We start from the raw sequence: 18534 nt of genomic DNA on the forward strand, positions 1-18534 counted from the left end.
AGCAGAAACTAACACACCATTGTAAAGCAATCATACTCCAATAAAGATGTTAAAAAAATACAACCTGATTTAAAAAATAGGCAGAAGACCTGAGTAGACATTTTCCCAAAGAAGACATACAGATGGCCAAAAGGCACACGAAAAGATGCTCAACATCATTAATCATCAGAGAAATGCAAGTCAAAACCACAATAAGCTGTCACCTCTCACTGGTCAGAATAGCTATCATGAAAAAGAACACAAATAACAAGTGTTGGTGAGGATGTGAAGAAAAGGGAACCATTGTATACTTTTGATGGGAATGTAATTTGGTGAAGCCACTGTGGAAAACAGTATGGAGGTTCCTCAAAAAACTAAAAATAGAACTACCATATGATCCAGCAATTCCACTCTTGGGTATATACTTAAAGAAAACAAACATATTTATTCTAGAAGATATATGCACCCCAATGTTCATAGCAGCACTATTTACAATAGCCAAGATATGGAAACAACCTAAGTGTCCATCAACAGATGAATGGATAAAGAAGATGTGGTATATATATGTACAATGGAATACTACTCGTCCAGAAAAAGATTGAAATTTTGCCATTTGTAACAACACAGATGGACTTGGAGGGTATTATGCTCAGTAAAATAAGTCAGACAGAGAAAGACAACTACTGTATAATACCACTTATATGTGGAATCTAAAAAATAAAACAAACTGGTGAATATAAGAAAACAGAAACAGACTCACAGATACAGAGAACAACGTAGTGGTTACCAGTGGGGAGAGGAAAGTAGGGGAGGGACAAGATAGGAGTAGGGGATTAAGAGGTACAAACTACCACGTATAAAATAAGTAAGCTACAAGGCTATATTGTACAGCACAGGGAATACAGCCAATATTTTATAATAACTATAAATGGAGTAGAACCTTTAAAATTGTGACACTATGTTGTACCCCTGAAACTTTATTCTATTTCAAAATAAATTTCTTTATATTAAAAAAAAAAAGAATAGAGATTCCTGGGCTGTGCACAGTTGTTTCTCTGAGTCCAGCAGTTCACACAAGATCACTCTTATAAAGGTGGCCATAAAAAGTCAACCGAGAGGAGGTTTCGAACAATAAGAGCAGAGTTCCCAACCATCACATTTAGATTTATATTCTGGACTGAATAAGGGTCTTCATTAAACGTAGACTTAAAATAACATGAATACATTAATAAACATAATAATAGCTAACATTTGTGGAATGTTCACTATGAGCCCAGGAGGGTCTGGTGTGGTTTACACGCGTTATTTTACTCAAAGTTCACATTAACTCTACGCAGTATGACAATTACTGCCTTCTACATGGGAGACATCTGAGGTGCTCAGATGTTAAGTAACTTGCATGTGGTTACACACCTCTTGTAAGTGACCTTGTTATTGGCCCACCTGAAAGAGTGGTGTTGAGTCGACTTTAAATCCATCGGATCCAGGCTGATTCACTAACAAGATAGCTTCAGGGTCGTCCACTGCCAGTTTGGCGTTAAACAGGACATTTCCAAAACTGGTGGCTTGTGTCTCCGGCTGAGCTTTGTCCTTTAGGCAATAAGGAAAATGAGGATTGCTGTAGATAATGCCAACTTTTACAAATGCAGAAGGTTTTCCTATTAGTTTTGTGCAAGTACCAATTACAGTAAGTCCCCTACACATGAACCTTCAAGTTGCGAACTTTCAAAGATGCAAACGTGCATTCGCGTGTCCAATCACATAAATTAGTTCACGTCTCTGGGGTACATTGTCATGTGCTTGCATCCTCTACAAGTGGTTGTGCTTTCGTGTACTTTACTGTACAGTACTGTATAGAGTGCGGTAGTACAGTATCTTTATTTCAAGCCCAGGATGTCCAGAAACAAGCGTAAAAACAGCAGTGACGTAGCGGCTACAGTATAGCTGATTGTGTCAGTTGGGCATCTAGGCTAACTTTGTTGGACTTACGAACAAATTGGACTCACGAATGCGCTTTTGGAACAGAACTCATTCATATGTAGGGGACTTACTGTACCATAAAATGCCACCGTTTCGTTTCCTTTAAAAAGATGCTGTTGTTTTAAAACAGAAGACAAAAACCATTAGCTTTGAGTATCTACCCAGTTCACTGTTTGGGCCAAAGCACTTACCACAATTTTAAATCTATATAAGAGTGAAGGAGAGTCAGCCAAGCAGCCGTATTCTGCATCCTGTGGATTGTACTTGGGAACGTAGCCGTCCGCCCCGGTGCACAGGAACACCTTCTCAATGCTGCAGTAGAAGGAATCGCCCAGATTCTGGACAGGATCCACCATGACCCGACCATAAATCGTATCGCCTGAAACAGAGACGTGGAAATGTTACTTCTGTTAAGTGATAAGGTATGTCTATGTGACACTGCAAACAGTTGGTGACCATAATGACACTAGAAAGCATTTCCTTCTCTTCCCAATCTGGCATCACATGTCGAAGCCCTTTTTGCGTTAGCTTCAGGATCTGGTCCGCTCCCAGGCCTCAGATGAGGCCACTTTGCAGACGACCACAGGTACTGGAGATTTACTGACCCTCGGCGTGCTCCGCCTGTAGTGGGAATAACCTCAAGGCTTGGCCTATCATTTTTTTTTTTTTTCCAGACATAACTTTTTTCTGCTTTATAACAAAGCGAGTCAGCTATACGTATACATGTATCCCCATATCTCCTCCCTCTTGTGTCTCCCTCCCATTGGCCTATAATTCAACATTCATAACATCCCATTGTGGTTAAAGTCCAGTTTACATAAGTATATTAGTTGCCAAGATATAGGCAAATCATTACAGAATAACACTAAAGAGAAAACATCAATAAAAAGCTGAATTAACTTTATTTGATTTTTAAATTAAAAAAAATTTTACTGAAGTATAGTTGATTTACAATGTGTTAATTTCTGCTGTACAGCAAAGTGACTCAGTTATACATATATATATATATATATATATATATATATATTCTTTTTCATATTCTGTTCCATTATGGTTTATCACAGGATATTGAATATAGTTCCCTGTGCTATACAGTAGGACCTTGTTGTTTATCCATTCGGTATATACTAGTTTGCATCTGCTAATCCCAAACTCTTAATCCTTCCCTCCCCAAACCCAGCTTATTTGATTTTGAAAGAGGGTTTAAGGAAACTCCCTTGTATTTCATCATCTCTTTCACAGCTACTACTGAACACCTACCATGTGTACTAGGTATTTTGCTAGGTTCTGGGAATATACCACTAAACAAGACAGGCACAACCCTTGCCCATGAACTATATATTCTCATGGAGCTGCAGTATTGGTGTGTATGCAAATTGAAAAAAAAAATTCAAGGAAAAAAATCCAGACTTGTTTCAAAAGTCATTTAGATAAGGGAAATAGAGGTTAACTTCCCCAGAATAAAAACCATCCTGTAACATATACCCAATTTCAGTGACCCCTCCCTGCCAAAATGATAAAGACCCAGTTATAATCTCAAGACCGTAAAGGAGGTTATAATTGTCCCCCTCAAACACAATCCCAATAAAGGACGACAGATATAATGGCAAACAGATGAGCAGGCGTCTCACGTGTAAAGTGATACCTTCTGCAAAGGCAACGTCACTCTCTTGTCCAAATCCCATGGATCCATCAGACAACCAGAGACTCTTCTTGGAGAGTAGGTACATTTGCGTGTTCAAGCTAAACTCAGCTGCCACTGGATCACTGACCTAAAACCAAGTGTAAAGCCCCTTTTATGTGTTGTTGATGGTTCTGGTGGTGCACAAACACATTATTTGCAGATACACACATGCATTGTACGCTGACATAAAGAATGGTAAACACTGCACGGAAATTTTCATGTCCAGCCAAACCACCTTCTTAGGGAATTGTAACACTGACTTTGTTCTTCTTAAGAAGACAAAACTGTCAAGGTTACATCATTTTTCGAATGGGACTAACTAGCATTGCTTGAGCTCCTTTCCACTGGTTTACTGAAATGTACAAGGGACTTGTAAACAGTGGAAGGCCAACATTTAGTAAGAGTTCTTGGGCAAAAGATGCCATCACATTTCTTTTAATACATACTGGCAATTAGGCACTCTGAGGTGGCATGAACTACAGGATATTTATTCTCCTTGATGATCAAGGACAAGATGAAGAAGTACAGAACTCTGGGGAAAATTCTCAAATCTCCAAGGCAGCAAACTCCAGGAGGAGATCAGATCCCATAAGAAAAAAAATAACCCTTGCATACTCTTAACCTGTGGATTTTATATACCGAACCCACAAGGGATAAAGGGCAATTCTTTCTTCTTTCCTCCTCCCTTGTTCCCTTCCTGCCTGACTTCCTTTTTTTTCTCAGCATGTAAGAATTGAAGTCATTGGGTGAGAAAAAAATTTCTTTTTTACTGATAAAAGTAAACTATGACTTTAACCAAGTGGGCTTCTACGTGGGAGAAGATTCTATGAGACACACCTGTTGGAATCGGATGTCAAGGTCAAAAGTGATAGGCTCTCTGGGGTTGCAGTGGACTGGCAGGCGGTACTCCTGGTGTGACGGAGTGGTGCACGGCAGCAGTTTTACAGTATACGTCCCCGAGTAGTCACGTACCTTTAAGGAGCAGAGACGACATTCGTGTTTTTCATTTAAAAAGCTGAGATGTAGTCAAAGGCAGCAGCAAGGGAAAATTAAGAGCCTTAGTCACTTACTGCAAAGTCAGATACAAAGCTCCATTGCTGGACTGGCTGGTTATAGGTTGGTTCACTCCTTATGAGACGCAAGGAAAACATCAGACCTGGGTGATCAACTGACATGATCATGGAGCTGGTGAAGGCCGCTAGAAAAATGCCAAGAACAATAATGGTCTAGTGGTTAAAAGAGTGCATAACGGTTTGGAGTTTTCAAAGTGCCTTATGCTCCCTTATTTGCATGTATTCTTATAATAAGCCTGCAAAGTAGCAGGGTTGGTATAATAATCCTCATTTTGCAGTTAAAGAAACTGGGCTGCGAGTGATTGTGTGACTCTCCCGGGATCAAACAGCTGGGCTGTGTGCCTTTGATTCCTAATGCAGTGCTTTTTCCACTCTACATAATGCTGCCAAAAACTAATCGTACAGAAATGCTCACATAGTTCAGGGCTACTTTCCAGGGAGGCACAGCCGTTCCATAAAGGCTCACTATGCACTGAAGCTGTGAACAGAACCTCGGGCTATTTGCTCCCACAGAGCCAGGCACACCCAATTTATACATGGAGTCCAATTTTAATTAGATTGCCTCAATCATATCTAAACAAAGATTCAGTCTAATAGAAAGGTAGACACGTGGAAGGGAACTGTAAAGACCAGGAAATCCTCATTTTCCAGAACAGTCAATTACAATAAAGCAAAATGATTCTTTTTGGTTCTGTATTTCAGAGCTCAGACTCACAAAAATACAGCAAACTGTCTTTCTCTTCCCGAATTTTCAACCTTATTCTCTCCGTCCGACGCAGAAAAAAGAAGGACACAGAAGACAGCGCGTGAGTTATTTCCCTCTTCCAATCTGACATGAGTTGGCACACCAGTAAGATGTGCAAACCAGTTTAGTAATGCGAAGTCACATAAAGAATTATTTCTAATGAAATGAAATTTTTTATAAAAGCTTAGACGCGGGACATTAGTGACTGCCACATTATTGACATTCACAGCACAATTCATCAGGTTAGTAAAATTACATAGCTAACACTTAAGATAATTAGCTAACGTGTCTGAAACAAGTGTAATAGTGAAGTGGTACTTCTGTCTCCATTATAAAGGTTTCTTACAGTACCTAGAAAAGAGCTGTGCTCGCTGAACAAATGACCTAAAATTCAAATTTTTGGACAACACATTTGAAGTAGAGAATGGGAATGTTGTGGCTATGTTCTCAATCTAAAGGAAAACTCTTTAAATTAACTCAGTAGAGTTTTCTTTTCTTTCTTTATTTTTTTGGCCACGCTGCACGGCTTGCAGGATCTGAGTTGCCTGAACAGGGACTGATCCCAGGTCACGGCAGTGAAAGCGCGGAATCCTAACCACTAGGCCACCAGGGAACTCCAACTAGAGTTTTCTTTTAAATTTACTTCAACCATTTGGTATTTTCTCTAAAATTCTACAGTGATGATTTTGTAGCTTATAAGACGTAGCTGAGCAATGACCAAGCCCTCATGTAGATATTTGTCCATACATGGTTCGTTTGAAATTAAGGGCTTCAAAGCTCATAAGGAAGCATGCTGGAACGTGTGCAAATATGGAACAAGTATGTCCTTGTTGTGTGGGGAGCGGCTATTTAAGGGTAATGGGGCTTACCGGGATGTGACAGCACAAACAAGCCATGGAACTGAGCCTCTGTCTTGAAGTTCACGACCAAACGCCCCTCTTCACCGATGCGCATGCTGGTTGGGTAGAGAGAACCTATGATGGGATGGGACACAAGAGTGGGAATATTGGTGACCAAGGACTCCTAATGTCTGGGGTTTCTTCCAAAGCCAAATTCAGGTTCCTCTCATCTTTAAGCATTCTAGCCAAAAGGTATTACCAGAAAAATTCTGAGTGATCAGAGAGGCAGAAATATTCTTATTTTGTTTTGTTTTCTAACAGGAAAAGCTGTCTAGAAGGCAGGCAGAATAGAATAAGGTCACATGAATGAGGTCCATATGAAATATACAGAGTGATTACAATAGGCCAAGATATTTCTTAAAGCTTTAGTCCATAGAAATTAAGCTGTAAATTGAGGGACAGGAGGAACTGGTCAAATTTTGAAGATTTGGACATGTAGGTGGAAACAGGTTTGTGCTCTCCAGAGTAATTCCAAATGTTATAGGCTTAATGAAAACTCCAAAACTTCCCCAAGAAATTTAGCAAGGTGACCAAAGTTGGCTACAGATAGAAGAAGGAAACATGAGATCCTTATGTAGAAGTTGAGAACCAAGAGATGGATCTGCATTAAGATTCCCTTAATATACATTTCCTAAGGCAAGATATGGAATTAAAACATTTGAAATGATCTAGACTGATTACTTAGGGTGATCATATTACCTTTCACATAGCTTTAAGGTAATTTTAATCTGTTTAAGACAACACACTTTGAGATGTCCTATCAACCGAATTTTCCCTCTGGCTCGTAAGAAGTAATGATGGTTAGACATGCGTGGAGCCTGAACAGCAGTATGTGCCTGAAAAGAAACAGCACTAATTCTACTAATGGATTCATTAGCTTCATGCTTGTGGACTTTGAATTATGATTCTGACATCAAGACTGAAACAAAGTTATGCAGATGATTTGGGGGCCCAAATTGTAGTGGCACGTACCACCACTGTTCCAAGACATTCAGCTAAAGTATTATAGAATAATAGAATTTTTTAACTGAAAGAAAATTAGAAGTCTAGTCTATCTTTCATAAGAAACTGACTGCCAAAGGTCAAGCAACATGTTTGAGATCACACAGTTAGTTAGCTATAGACCCAGAACTAGAATCCAGGACACAGTTTATACTGGGCTTTAAAATGCATCTCCCATTTTCATAAACAAAAATGTGTAACTTTTTCTTTGGGGTTCATTCCTTACTTTCAGTTGGAACTTTTCCCTATCCATCTTCTAAAATCTAGAGAGAGAGAGATTGTGTTGAGTAACACATGAATGATTAATCGCCTAAAATGGACATTATATTTAACAGTCACGTATCATGCAAAATTTGATGCATTGATATAATTTAAAGAAGTTTTTCCATGACAGAAATGATTTGAAAATATTGACTATAAAAATAAAATACATTGAAAGATGCTTCTATTATTTTTAGCTGCAGTAAAAATTTCTCTTAAGTCATTCAAATAGGTAAGAAAACTAGCTTTCCAAGTCTCTGTTAGCTCACCTTGGAGTTCAGCTTCTGGGGGGCTGACAATTCCATCAGTCCACAAGATGGCAGTGTCATACACGAAAGTTAGACGAAGCTCTGACTTCAAGTCAAAATGCTGCCAGCCTCCTACCCCAACGGGGGAATGGAACACGTAGGAAACATACAGAGGGACTCGAAGAGTCACATAGGACTGCACTAGGTTTAGGACCTAAAACAATAAAATTATATCTATCAACACGATTCAGTGTTGCTAATGAAACCAGCTTAATTTTGTGCAAGCCATTTTCTCCTTTCACTTATCTGAAGGTTTTGAGTTAATCATTGAGGAAAGGAAATGACAGCATTTATAACACTACTGTCCCGCTCACTTAATTTGGGAGTAATTAAATAGTTATTACTCTACTACTTTCCTTTGCAGCAAAGGATAGGCAGCAGAAATCTTTAAGCTAAAGTACATTATTTTGAGCATACTAAAACAGTGCTTTTTTTTTTTGTAGCAGCTTTATTAAGATATAGTTCATATACCATGTAACTCACCTATTTCAAGTGGACAAATCAATGTTATTTAATATATTCAGGGAGTTGTGCAACTTTCACCGCAATCACCGCAAACATTTCACCGCAATGTTTTAGGACATTTTCATCACTTCCAAGAGAAATTCCATCTCCATTATCAGTCATCCCCTTATTCCATCCTCCCTCCCCAGTCCCTGGCAATCACTAGCCTACTTTCTGTCTCTAGGCATTTGCCTATTCAGAACATTTTACATAAATGGAATCACACAACATATGGTCTTTTGTGACAGGCTTCCTTCACTTAGCATAATGTTTTCAAGGTTCATCCGTAGTGTAGCATGTTTCAATACTTCTATTACTGAATAGCATCCCACTGTATGCATATACCACATTTTATTTATCCATTCATCAGCTGATGAACATTTGGGTTATATCCACCTTTTGCCTATTATGAATAACAGTGCTATAAGTTACTTTTAAGTTATTATATAGAGGAAGAGGAAATAAAGCAGCAAAGACCTGAAAGCAAACATATTTAGTAGTGACATGTAACATTTAAGATTCCATGTAATATTTAAGATGGCTCAAAAATAATTAGTTGAAGTGTCTTCTTACAATTTATACTTTCTTCTTTTGTATTTTGCAGGTGGACTGGGGTCATGGAGGATAAGCTAATAATTATTTATTGAGCATCTACCACTTTTCAGACATCGTGTTAAGTTCACAAATAATGCTACTCAATGTTTTCATTCTTCCCCATAGTTATATTTATATGTATGTGTGGATGATTGAATGAATGGATAGAGAGATGAAGGATAGAAAGAGAGAGAGAGAGGAAAGTTAAGACTCAAAGAAATAAAGCAAATTTCCCACTTCCTTCTGTTGTAGCCCTGCCAATAATAGACCCCAGCCTTTGGCCCATGCTTTTACTACTCTTTTACACTTTATCGTATTCCAAACCAAGCTGAGGGTGGTCTTAAGATCACCTAACAAAGGTTATCATCCTTAATTCTCAGAATAGCGCGGCAGAATAGCAGGGAAAATACAACTATCTTCTTTTACACAAGAGGAAATGGGCTGAGGTCACATCATACTGCTTACAAGTTTGAGTCAGGTTTTCTGATAGGTCTATTTCTCCTTCCACCCTGAGGTGGCAACAGGAATCATACATGTGAGTTACTGAATAATCTAAAACATGATAGCTCTTATTTATCATTTTGTCATGGGGTTAAAAGTAAACTCCTCGAATCACCAAAATGACAACCTGAATCACCAACAAAAATGTATCGAAAGAAAACCATCCACCAAGCAAATTATGATTCTCAGCTGTGTAGTAGCTAACACTCATCATCTCCTAACGTGGTCGGCAGGAGAGGCGCCTTTGCACTGAAGTCCTCTGAGATAGCAGTTTCTAAGGATAGCTATTCCTGCAGTCATTGAGGAAGGGATCTTGAAGTGCAGTTTTGACACCCTGACAGTGTAATGGAGAGTAATTGTCAATCCATATGCCACTGGTAATTAAGATGACTATTTCATCCTGTGATTTTAATAAACACTCATTAAAGAATAGGCTGTAGACATGGATTTCCAATTAAACTTTCTAGGTGCTAAAAATAATTTTGCCAACATTACATTCTATCCATCAGATGTTACTGAGTGTGCTATTTTGGAGAGGACTATTAACATTCACATCCTAGGAACAAGTTACTTGGCTCCCTGACGAATTCTTACGTGATTTCATTTGATCCTCCTGGTAACCTAGAGTTTGATCATTTCTGGACATGGAATCGGCATCTTATTGCATTTTCTTGTTCACCACAGCCAGGTCTTTTTGTCTACTTAGAATCTCTGTCTAAAGGAATTGGAGCCTAAATGGGACTAGGCAGATCACCCAGGTCACTTACCTGTTCGTTCCTGTAAAATTGAAGAACACAGTGCAATCAATGTAACCTCTACAGCGGTCCCCAACCTTTTTGGCACCAGGGACCGGTTGCGTGGAAGGCAATTTTTCCTCGGAAGGGGGGGCGCGGGGGGATGGCTCTGGCGGTAATGCGAGCGGTGGGGAGGAGATGAAGCCTCGCTCGCCTGCCCGGCCGATCACCTACTGCTGTGTGGCCGGGTTCCTAACGGTACCGGTGGGGAACCCCTGCTTTAGATGCCATCGTAATGAACCCTTCATTTTCTTTCAGCCTATTCCACAGGACTTTTAAAAGTATTTGTTTATACTGAAAGAAATGTATGTTAAATCTGGTATACTGCTCTTAAAGAAACTGACATGATGAGTGAGTTTACACATCCTTACTGATTTGTTTCTTCAACAAAGGCAAACAATAGTTCAAATTCCATATTTAAAGGGAAAGTGCAAATGACCTGTGAAAGGTACCATACTGATATAAATTTCTATCACTACTAGTAAGTGACTAATGATGGGCAGCAGGTTTATATTTGGGGAGATATTGCCTGTTGAAGGGACAAGAGAAAGTCTGCTGATCTGTGTTAGATGGTAGAAAAGGGGAAGAATAGGAAGAAAGAAGAGTACCCCAAGAGAAAAATTACATTCACAGTGCTGCCCAAGGTGGAAACTATTGTTGAGGAAAATTGCAGTTTTTTGTTTTAATTTTATTTTTGGCTGCTTTTGGGTCTTCGTTGCTACGCCCGGGCTTTCTCTAGTTGCGGTCAGCTGGGGCTACTCTTCGTTGCGGTGTGCGGGCTTCTCTTTGCGGTGGCTTCTCTTGTTGCGGAGCGCGGGGTCTAGGCGCGCGGGCTTCAGTAGCTGTGGCTTGCGGGCTCTAGAGCGCAGGCGCAGTAGTTGTGGCGCACGGGCTTCGTTGCTCCGCGGCATGTGGGATCCTCCCGGGCCAGGGCTCAAACCCGTGTCCCTTGCATTGGCAGGCAGGTTCTTAACCACTGCACCACCAGGGAAGCCCAAACTGCAAGTAGTTTTTTTTTTTTTTTTTTTTTTTTTTTGCTGTACGCGGGCCTCTCACTGTTGTGGCCTCCCCCATTGTGGAGCACAGGCTCCAGACACGCAGGCTCAGCGGCCATGGCTCACGGGCCCAACCGCTCCGCGGCATGTGGGATCTTCCCGGACCGGGGCACGAACCCGTGTCCCCTGCATCGGCAGGTGGACTCTCAACCACTGCGCCACCAGGGAAGCCCTGCAAGTAGTTTTAATTCCTCACTTATTTTGGACTTGTAGCTGAAGCTATTCAATTTACATATTATCTTATAGATATTTAAAAATTCTTATAGAAGTAAGCAATAGAGGTATGTAACTAATAAAAACTAATCCAGATTTACTTTGCCCCTTTGCAGCTTTCACTTGAGCAAGGCACTATTTTACACGTGTTGAACTTAAGCCACAGAGAAGGTAATTGGCTTGCCCAAGATTATTCAGTACATTCAGGACTGATACTCAAGTATCTAGACCAGCACTGTTCAATGGGATCATAACGTGAGCCACACATGTAATTTTAAATCTTCCAGTAGCCATATTTCAAAAAGTAAAGAGAAGCATGTGAAACCAATTTTAACAAGTTTACTTAACCTAATATGTCAAACATATTGCATTTTAATATGCCATCAATATGAAATAAATAGAATGCAATATTTTACATTCTTTTTTTTTTTGTACTAAGTGTTTTTTTTTTTTTTTTTTTTGCGGTATGCGGGCCTCTCGCTGTTGTGGCCTCTCCCGTTGCGGAACACAGGCTCCGGACGCGCAGGCTCAGCGGCCATGGCTGGCCCAGCCGCTCCACGGCATGTGGGATCTTCCCGGACCGGGGCACGAACCCGTGTCCCCTGCATAGGCAGGTGGTCTCCCAACCACTGCGCCACCAGGGAAGCCCCTGTATTAAGTCTTTGAAATCTGGTATGTATTTAACATGCACAGCATATCCCAATTCGGACCAGCCCCATTTTAAATGCTCAGTGGCTACACATGGCTAACGGCTACCATATTGGACAGCACAGATTAGACTCTTCTACTCAAGGTCTTTCAATTAGACCACATATATTGAAAACAACAATCATTTCAAAATCTTTGATAGTCATGCAGCTACCCTACTTTACGCAGGACAAGTGATTTGTGCTTACTTCAAAGACTGAAAACTGAGCCAGAGCCATTAGAACCTTATCTGAGGACAACCACTGGTGGGGATTTCCCATTGGCTGGAATTTCTTTCTGTTGCTGCTTTTGTTGCCAGATGCATGTCTATATCATCAAGACGGTGGTGTTTGTGAATGTGTAAAGAAGGCTAATAGATCTCAATAGCTTGAAGTCTCAGTAAAGTGTGTACTTAGCGACTCAGTGGAAGACATTGTTTTAACAAGTTAGAATTCTTAGCCAAGGTCTCTGCGTAATAGCAGTCTACACATCCAGGAACGTCTGGAAGGAAACTTTGGCTTCTTTCCAGTTACAAGCCTTTCTGAAGGGCTGTGATATCAGAGATGCACAAGGGACCTTGGAATGAGGGAGGGTCAATACTGGTCCACAAATTCTTTAGGATTAAGGACAACTCTATGGGATATTTACAGTATAGGATTATAAATAATCTAAATGACCAGTAATAGAAGAATATTTAAATAATTATGATGGCACAGCAACAAGGTGAAATATGTAGTAATCAAAAATCATTTATGTGAAGAATTTTCCTTGTCATGGGAAAAGAATCACAATATGTTAAGTTAAAAAGCAGTCTACAAAATGGTATGGATAATATTATGCTGCTACTATTAAAAATGCGGGGGGCTTCCCTGGTGGCGCAGTGGTTGAGAGTCCGCCTGCCGATGCAGGGGACACGGGTTCGTGCCCCGGTCCGGGAGGATCCCACATGCCGCGGAGCGGCTGGGCCCGTGAGCCATGGCCGCTGAGCCTGCGCGTCCGGAGCCTGTGCTCCGCAATGGGAGAGGCCACAACAGTGAGAGGCCCGCGTACCACAAAAAAAAAAAAAAAAAAATGTGTATGTATATTGAAAAGAGACTGGATAATATTTTGCTTCTACTATTAAAAATGTGTATGTATATTGAAAAGAGACTAGAAAATATGTCTGTGTACAGTGATAGTGGGATAATGAGTGAATTCCTTTTTTATACTTTTTTAGTTTCCCAGCTTTCCATGGTAATATCTTTACTTTCCATTAACCAAAAAACCTACACCACTAAAAATATTAATTGACAAATTTGACACAATAGGAAGCAACATACTTCATGAAAGTTATACATTTTGGATTCTTCTTGCCAGTTCTTGCAGAATGATTTAGAGTGGCTTACATCTTTAAAAAAAAAAAAAGAGTAAATCAGTGTACTAAGTAGAAAATAACGGAATGGAAAGAGATGACTTCTAAAGTGTACTCTAGCCCCAAAGGTCTATGTTTCTAAATCAAACACATAGTTTTTTTTAAAAAAGGAAAATTATTCCACTAACCAAGGAACTCAGAAAAAATACGTATACTTTCCCAAAATCAGGCTATGTCTTCTCATGAGTAAATTACAATGTCATATGATTGGAGTTCAATTTTTGTAACTTAGTCATGCTCCTTGAATGATGTTACCAGTTGCTGTTTACGTAGCAAGGTGAGAGTTAAGATTCTGACTTTTTAACATCAATAGTCAGGCTGATGAAAGGTGAAATGAACTGAAGTTCTTTCGTTTTAAGAGAAGTTGTTTTCAAGAGAAAAATCACCAAAAATATCCAATAGTTTAAAAACTTAGTTTAACATTACTGACTACTTTGCATCACAAGTGTTTTTCATTGTGTACCCAAACAAGTTAAAATTTTATTTATAAAATACAGGTCACACAAAAAGGTGGAGCGGAATAATTTATTTTATTTATCTCTGTTTTTCTTTTCCTGCTATATCTGTTTTTACATTTTAGAAAGTAACTATTAGGAGGGATTTTAGTGGTGAATATCATTAGAGAAATTCCAAGTTTCTTCTTCTTGGCAAGTAAAATTGTTAACTTTTATAAGAGCAAGTATTCGACTCCTATAATTCGACTTGGAAGGAGTTTAAGGTCTGTGTCTGGTGTCCTCACTGGGTACCCATTTGGTCCCTGGCACAGAGTAGGTGTTCACTGATTATTTCTTTAATGAATGAATGGGCAACGAACGAGATGGAAAAAGCAGAACTGGTCTTAATATCAGCTAAAGCTAGTTGTAGTCAAACTGCATAAAACTTAATAAAACTTCATTTATTGACTTCACTTATCTGCTGTGAACAGATAACTATCTTAGATATTTCAGGTGATCCCTTCAGTTTGGTAACTCTCTGTTACAAGTGAAATAATTTGAATATGGGAAGTTAGAGAAGGCAGAAATCTTTAAGAGTGTGTGAGAAACCTCTTTTTAATCACAAAATAAAATGCAGGGCCCTGGCAATATTTCCAGGCAGTAGCTTTAGCTACTAAGAACACTAAAGATAAAAATCGGGTTGTCATTATGTTGTTCCTGGCAGAAGCAGTTACCAGTTAGTAAAATCTGTTTGCATGGTGATTACCTTGATCTAAGGTAACAAGTCTAGAAAAGGACCAGAAGAGGGAAAGACACATCTATTAGCTGCTTGGCCAGGGCAGTATGGAATTGGCAGAGGACAAATAGACTGGGGTTATTTCTGTTCTTGTACAAAGAACAGAGGAAAAAGTTTATTTGCCTTTCTTGCAATTTCATCTGTGACCATAACCATTCCTCACATTAGCCCAATTAAATGACATTTAATTCACTCAATTAAATGTCCAGATAAGTATCATGATGTGGTTAAGAGCACAGGCTTACAAACGAATTGAATTGGGACACGTTATTTGAAGTCTCTTTGCTTCAGCATCTCCAAAAATGGAGACAAAATTCATATTTGTCTCACAGTGTTGTTTTGAGGACAGAATTAGTGAAACTATGTAAAGTACTTACACACGATGACAGGCATATAGTAAATATTAAATAAATGTTAGCTATTACTATTAGTAGTAGTAGTAATATTATTTTCTCTTCTCTAGAACCTAAAACTTGTGAGGAAAATTAAGAAAATATCTCAAAGAGTTATATTTCCTTTACTTTAATATGTATTTTCTTCTCCCTCACCTACATTTAAATAATGTATGTGTCAGGGGAGGTGAGGATATAGGAGAAGATCTCAATAACTAGAGAAGTAGAAGTTCAAACCCAAGAAAGTTGGGGAAAACGAGATAGCCATCTCTGAGCTTCACTCTGAGAGTGAACACACTTTATTAGATGCTATTGCAATTCCATTTACACTGAGGCTTTAAGAATTTTGTCACAAGAACCTGAAATTTCAATGATTTACACTGAATCTGGTCACGTCTATTATGTTGATCATCATGCTTATGTTACTACGTTTATTTTCAACAATGCGAAAGCAGAAAAGTCCTTTCAGAAGAAACTCATATAACCAGCTGGCCATCTTACGCCTCAAGGTAACACAAGCCAGTTGGGAACTGGATGGTTCAATAATTCTTATACTGCACTCTCTATTCTCCCTAAGTAGAAAGTAACATAAAGTGTTCAGGCAGGCAAAACTTCACTGAACCCGGCAGTTGCCAGTTTTCACCTAGTGGAGTAGAACAGTCGATAGCTCAACTACGGAAGCAGGGTAATAACTTTTCTAGTTAGCAGTTGTAATGGGAAAAAAAAAACTGAACTTAACTAAATAGAGGAACAGTGATTTTAAAACTCCAGCGAAGTAAAATTAATTTAGCTGAGCATTTTATAGTGAGGATTGGCTGGAGAGACGGATTTGCATTCAAAATGCCCTTGATACACCAGAAAAGTGGGCAGATATAGGCTTAAGTAGGATAAAGCTTAAGTAGGATAAGTGCAGGGTTTGCACTAGGGAAGCCTGTCTGGGTTGCACGTATGAAAGACAGAAAATTACCGCCATTTGCAGAGAAGATAGAAAACATTCTTGAGGCTAAAAAGTGACCACAGACTAGACGAGACCCACAGAGACGCTTCATGGGATGAAGTGCTTTTTAACAAAGAAGACCCAGAACTACAATATAATCCTATTACTATGTCCCATTTCGCTTATGCCAACAGAGCCTGTGATTTCAGCAAGATCCTGAGAGAAGAGCATCCAGAAAGAAAACAGGAATGATTTAATAATGGATTGAAAACAGGCTCTGGGAGGAACGGCCAAAGGAATGGAGATATTTGACCTATAAAGGAAGAGGCTGAAGTAGATGTGCTAGTATGAGTCTTTATTCTGAGAATAGGACCTTTTTTCTTTCACGTTTCTTCCAGGTAGCAAAGACAGGGTGGGAACGAGGGACTTGAAGAGGTAACACTTATGAGGGTTTAAGTAACCTGCCCAAGAACACGTAGCTAGAGACTGTCAGAGCCAGACATAAGTCCACATTCGCTTGACTCCAACATGCAGGCTCTTTCCACTGTTCTACACTGTCTTCCTGTTGGTGTTTTTGCTTGAGATTTTTAGTAATTCATGCAAGTTTCTGGATATTTTGTTGCTTTTAGAGGAGACAGAGATAAAAGTCTCACTACCTTGGAGCCCAACAGTTCCCAGACATAACATGTGGCCATTAGACATCAACGCCAGCAGAACCGGTCAAGATTTACAGCTTTGCTCTGGAATTAAACTGATAGTTACTGTCTACATTCCTCTTGTTACCACTTGTTTTATAGTTTAACATCACAGGAATATAGCACAGAAAAAAAAATCCAGCCTCACCTCAGCTAAATCTTGAAAGATAAGACATCTTCTGGGTACCATTCAACGTCTTAATGTATAAGTTACGTAAATAAGCCCTTTGTTTTAATCCAGTTGGACAAAGCATGGCTTTTAATTCAAATACTCATCACAAATCTAAGCTACACCCTACATATTTTAGATTCTCTACTGTAACTGCTAATGGAGACCTTGCTTCACCATCATTTTAACAACAATGATGATGGTGGTGATAGGGGGGGATTGTGTGTGTGTGTGTGTGTGTGTGTGTGTGTGTGTGTATGTGTGTATTTTATGTGTAAATGTCTGCCTGTGTAGTATGAAGAAGAATAAGTAATTGCAGAGTAGAAATAACAGTAAGCTTTAAATGAAAATACTTTTGACTATGTTAGTGATGGAGAAATGGACCAGATAGGGAGGAAATGGGGAGAAAACTAGAAAGAAAAAGGCGGGGGGAAATGGGAGTAGAAGGAGAGAAAGATAGAAGGCAGGGAAAGAAGAAAGAGAGTAAGAAGGGAGAAAACTAGACTGACCCCGAGGACCCTCATTTGAGATCGTTCATGATGTATCACAGTCATCTGTACATAACACAAGAAATGAGAATGTGTACTTCGAAGAGAAATTCGTATTTGGAGTTTTCTAACATCAGAGTAGATTTGGAGCTTGCAGCATAACTATACGCTGTCCTTTCAATACAAAGATAATGTTACTGATCCACTGCTAAAAAATACATAGATTTGGACACATTGTTCTGGAAATAGACATGGATTTCCATACCACTCATGCCAATTACCTGCTCTTTCTTCTGCCTAATAACCTACATCACCAGGATGGAAGACTGGAGCTGAGATTTATTCCAAGTCTACGTAACTGAACAAAAGCAACCGGTCTGTCCAGTGACCAAAGCTCAGATGCTAAACATCCGTACCTGTCCATCGGTTCCAATGGTGCCTCCACAGTCCGTGAGCAGCTCTGACATGTCATAGTAGCTAACGAACTCCCATAAGCAGGCTTCCAGGTTCAGATTTCGGTAGAAGCGCAAGGTATTGGAACCCCTGATAGATGAGCTGTACTGGTAAGGATACGTCTCTCCAATTATTTCTGGATTTTTGGTAGCCTCAGTCAAGAACCCGTGGTGGGTCTTTACTTCAGTATAATCCAGGAGGTTGGAGCATTTGTGGTTTCCAACTCGTGTGCCATCAGGGCTGAGGGTGAGCTCAAAGTTGGAGAGCTCCTTGGTGGAGATCACGGGGAGCATGCCTACAAGGGATTTTTGTAAATCACTGTTACCATTTTTACTGACAGCAAAGGCCTTTGAACACTTTATAATCTCTTTATCTCTTGAGAAGACACGTGTTATAAAATACTGCAGAGCAGTGATTATAAAAGTGGTATCTTAGGACCCCGGAGGATCCCAAGAATATTTCAGGAGATCTATAACATTA

The 18534-nt window shown here is 39.5% G+C and overlaps 1 protein-coding gene and 1 long non-coding RNA gene across 4 annotated transcripts in view; one reads left to right on the forward strand and one right to left on the reverse strand.

Annotated features, from left to right (window-relative positions):
* Positions 1-18534, reverse strand: part of FREM2 (FRAS1 related extracellular matrix 2) — a 161651-nt gene that overhangs the window by 6763 nt on the left and 136354 nt on the right. The window contains exons 16-23 of one of the 3 annotated variants that reach the window (XR_007473229.1): positions 18018-18349; positions 7893-8085; positions 6331-6435; positions 4714-4841; positions 4481-4615; positions 3591-3731; positions 2151-2338; positions 1423-1569 (exon numbers count right to left, since the gene is read on the reverse strand). Coding sequence is in view for 1 of the 3 variants with exons in the window: in XM_004282243.3 (XP_004282291.2) it covers positions 1423-1569; positions 2151-2338; positions 3605-3731; positions 4481-4615; positions 4714-4841; positions 6331-6435; positions 7893-8085; positions 18018-18349 (1355 nt within the window). In the remaining 2 variants the exon portion in view is untranslated. Of the gene's footprint in view, positions 1-1422; positions 1570-2150; positions 2339-3590; positions 3732-4480; positions 4616-4713; positions 4842-6330; positions 6436-7892; positions 8086-18017; positions 18350-18534 lie in introns of those variants that run through there. The other 2 variants (XM_004282243.3, XR_004478336.2) reach the window with 2 other exon arrangements.
* Positions 2242-9146, forward strand: LOC125961992 (uncharacterized). Its single transcript, XR_007473245.1, has 2 exons — positions 2242-2381; positions 9040-9146. It is a non-coding gene; the product is annotated as an uncharacterized LOC125961992 (long non-coding RNA).

The sequence above is a fragment of the Orcinus orca genome, chromosome 18 (assembly GCF_937001465.1).
Source record: "Orcinus orca chromosome 18, mOrcOrc1.1, whole genome shotgun sequence".
Taxonomy (NCBI): Eukaryota; Metazoa; Chordata; class Mammalia; order Artiodactyla; family Delphinidae; genus Orcinus; species Orcinus orca.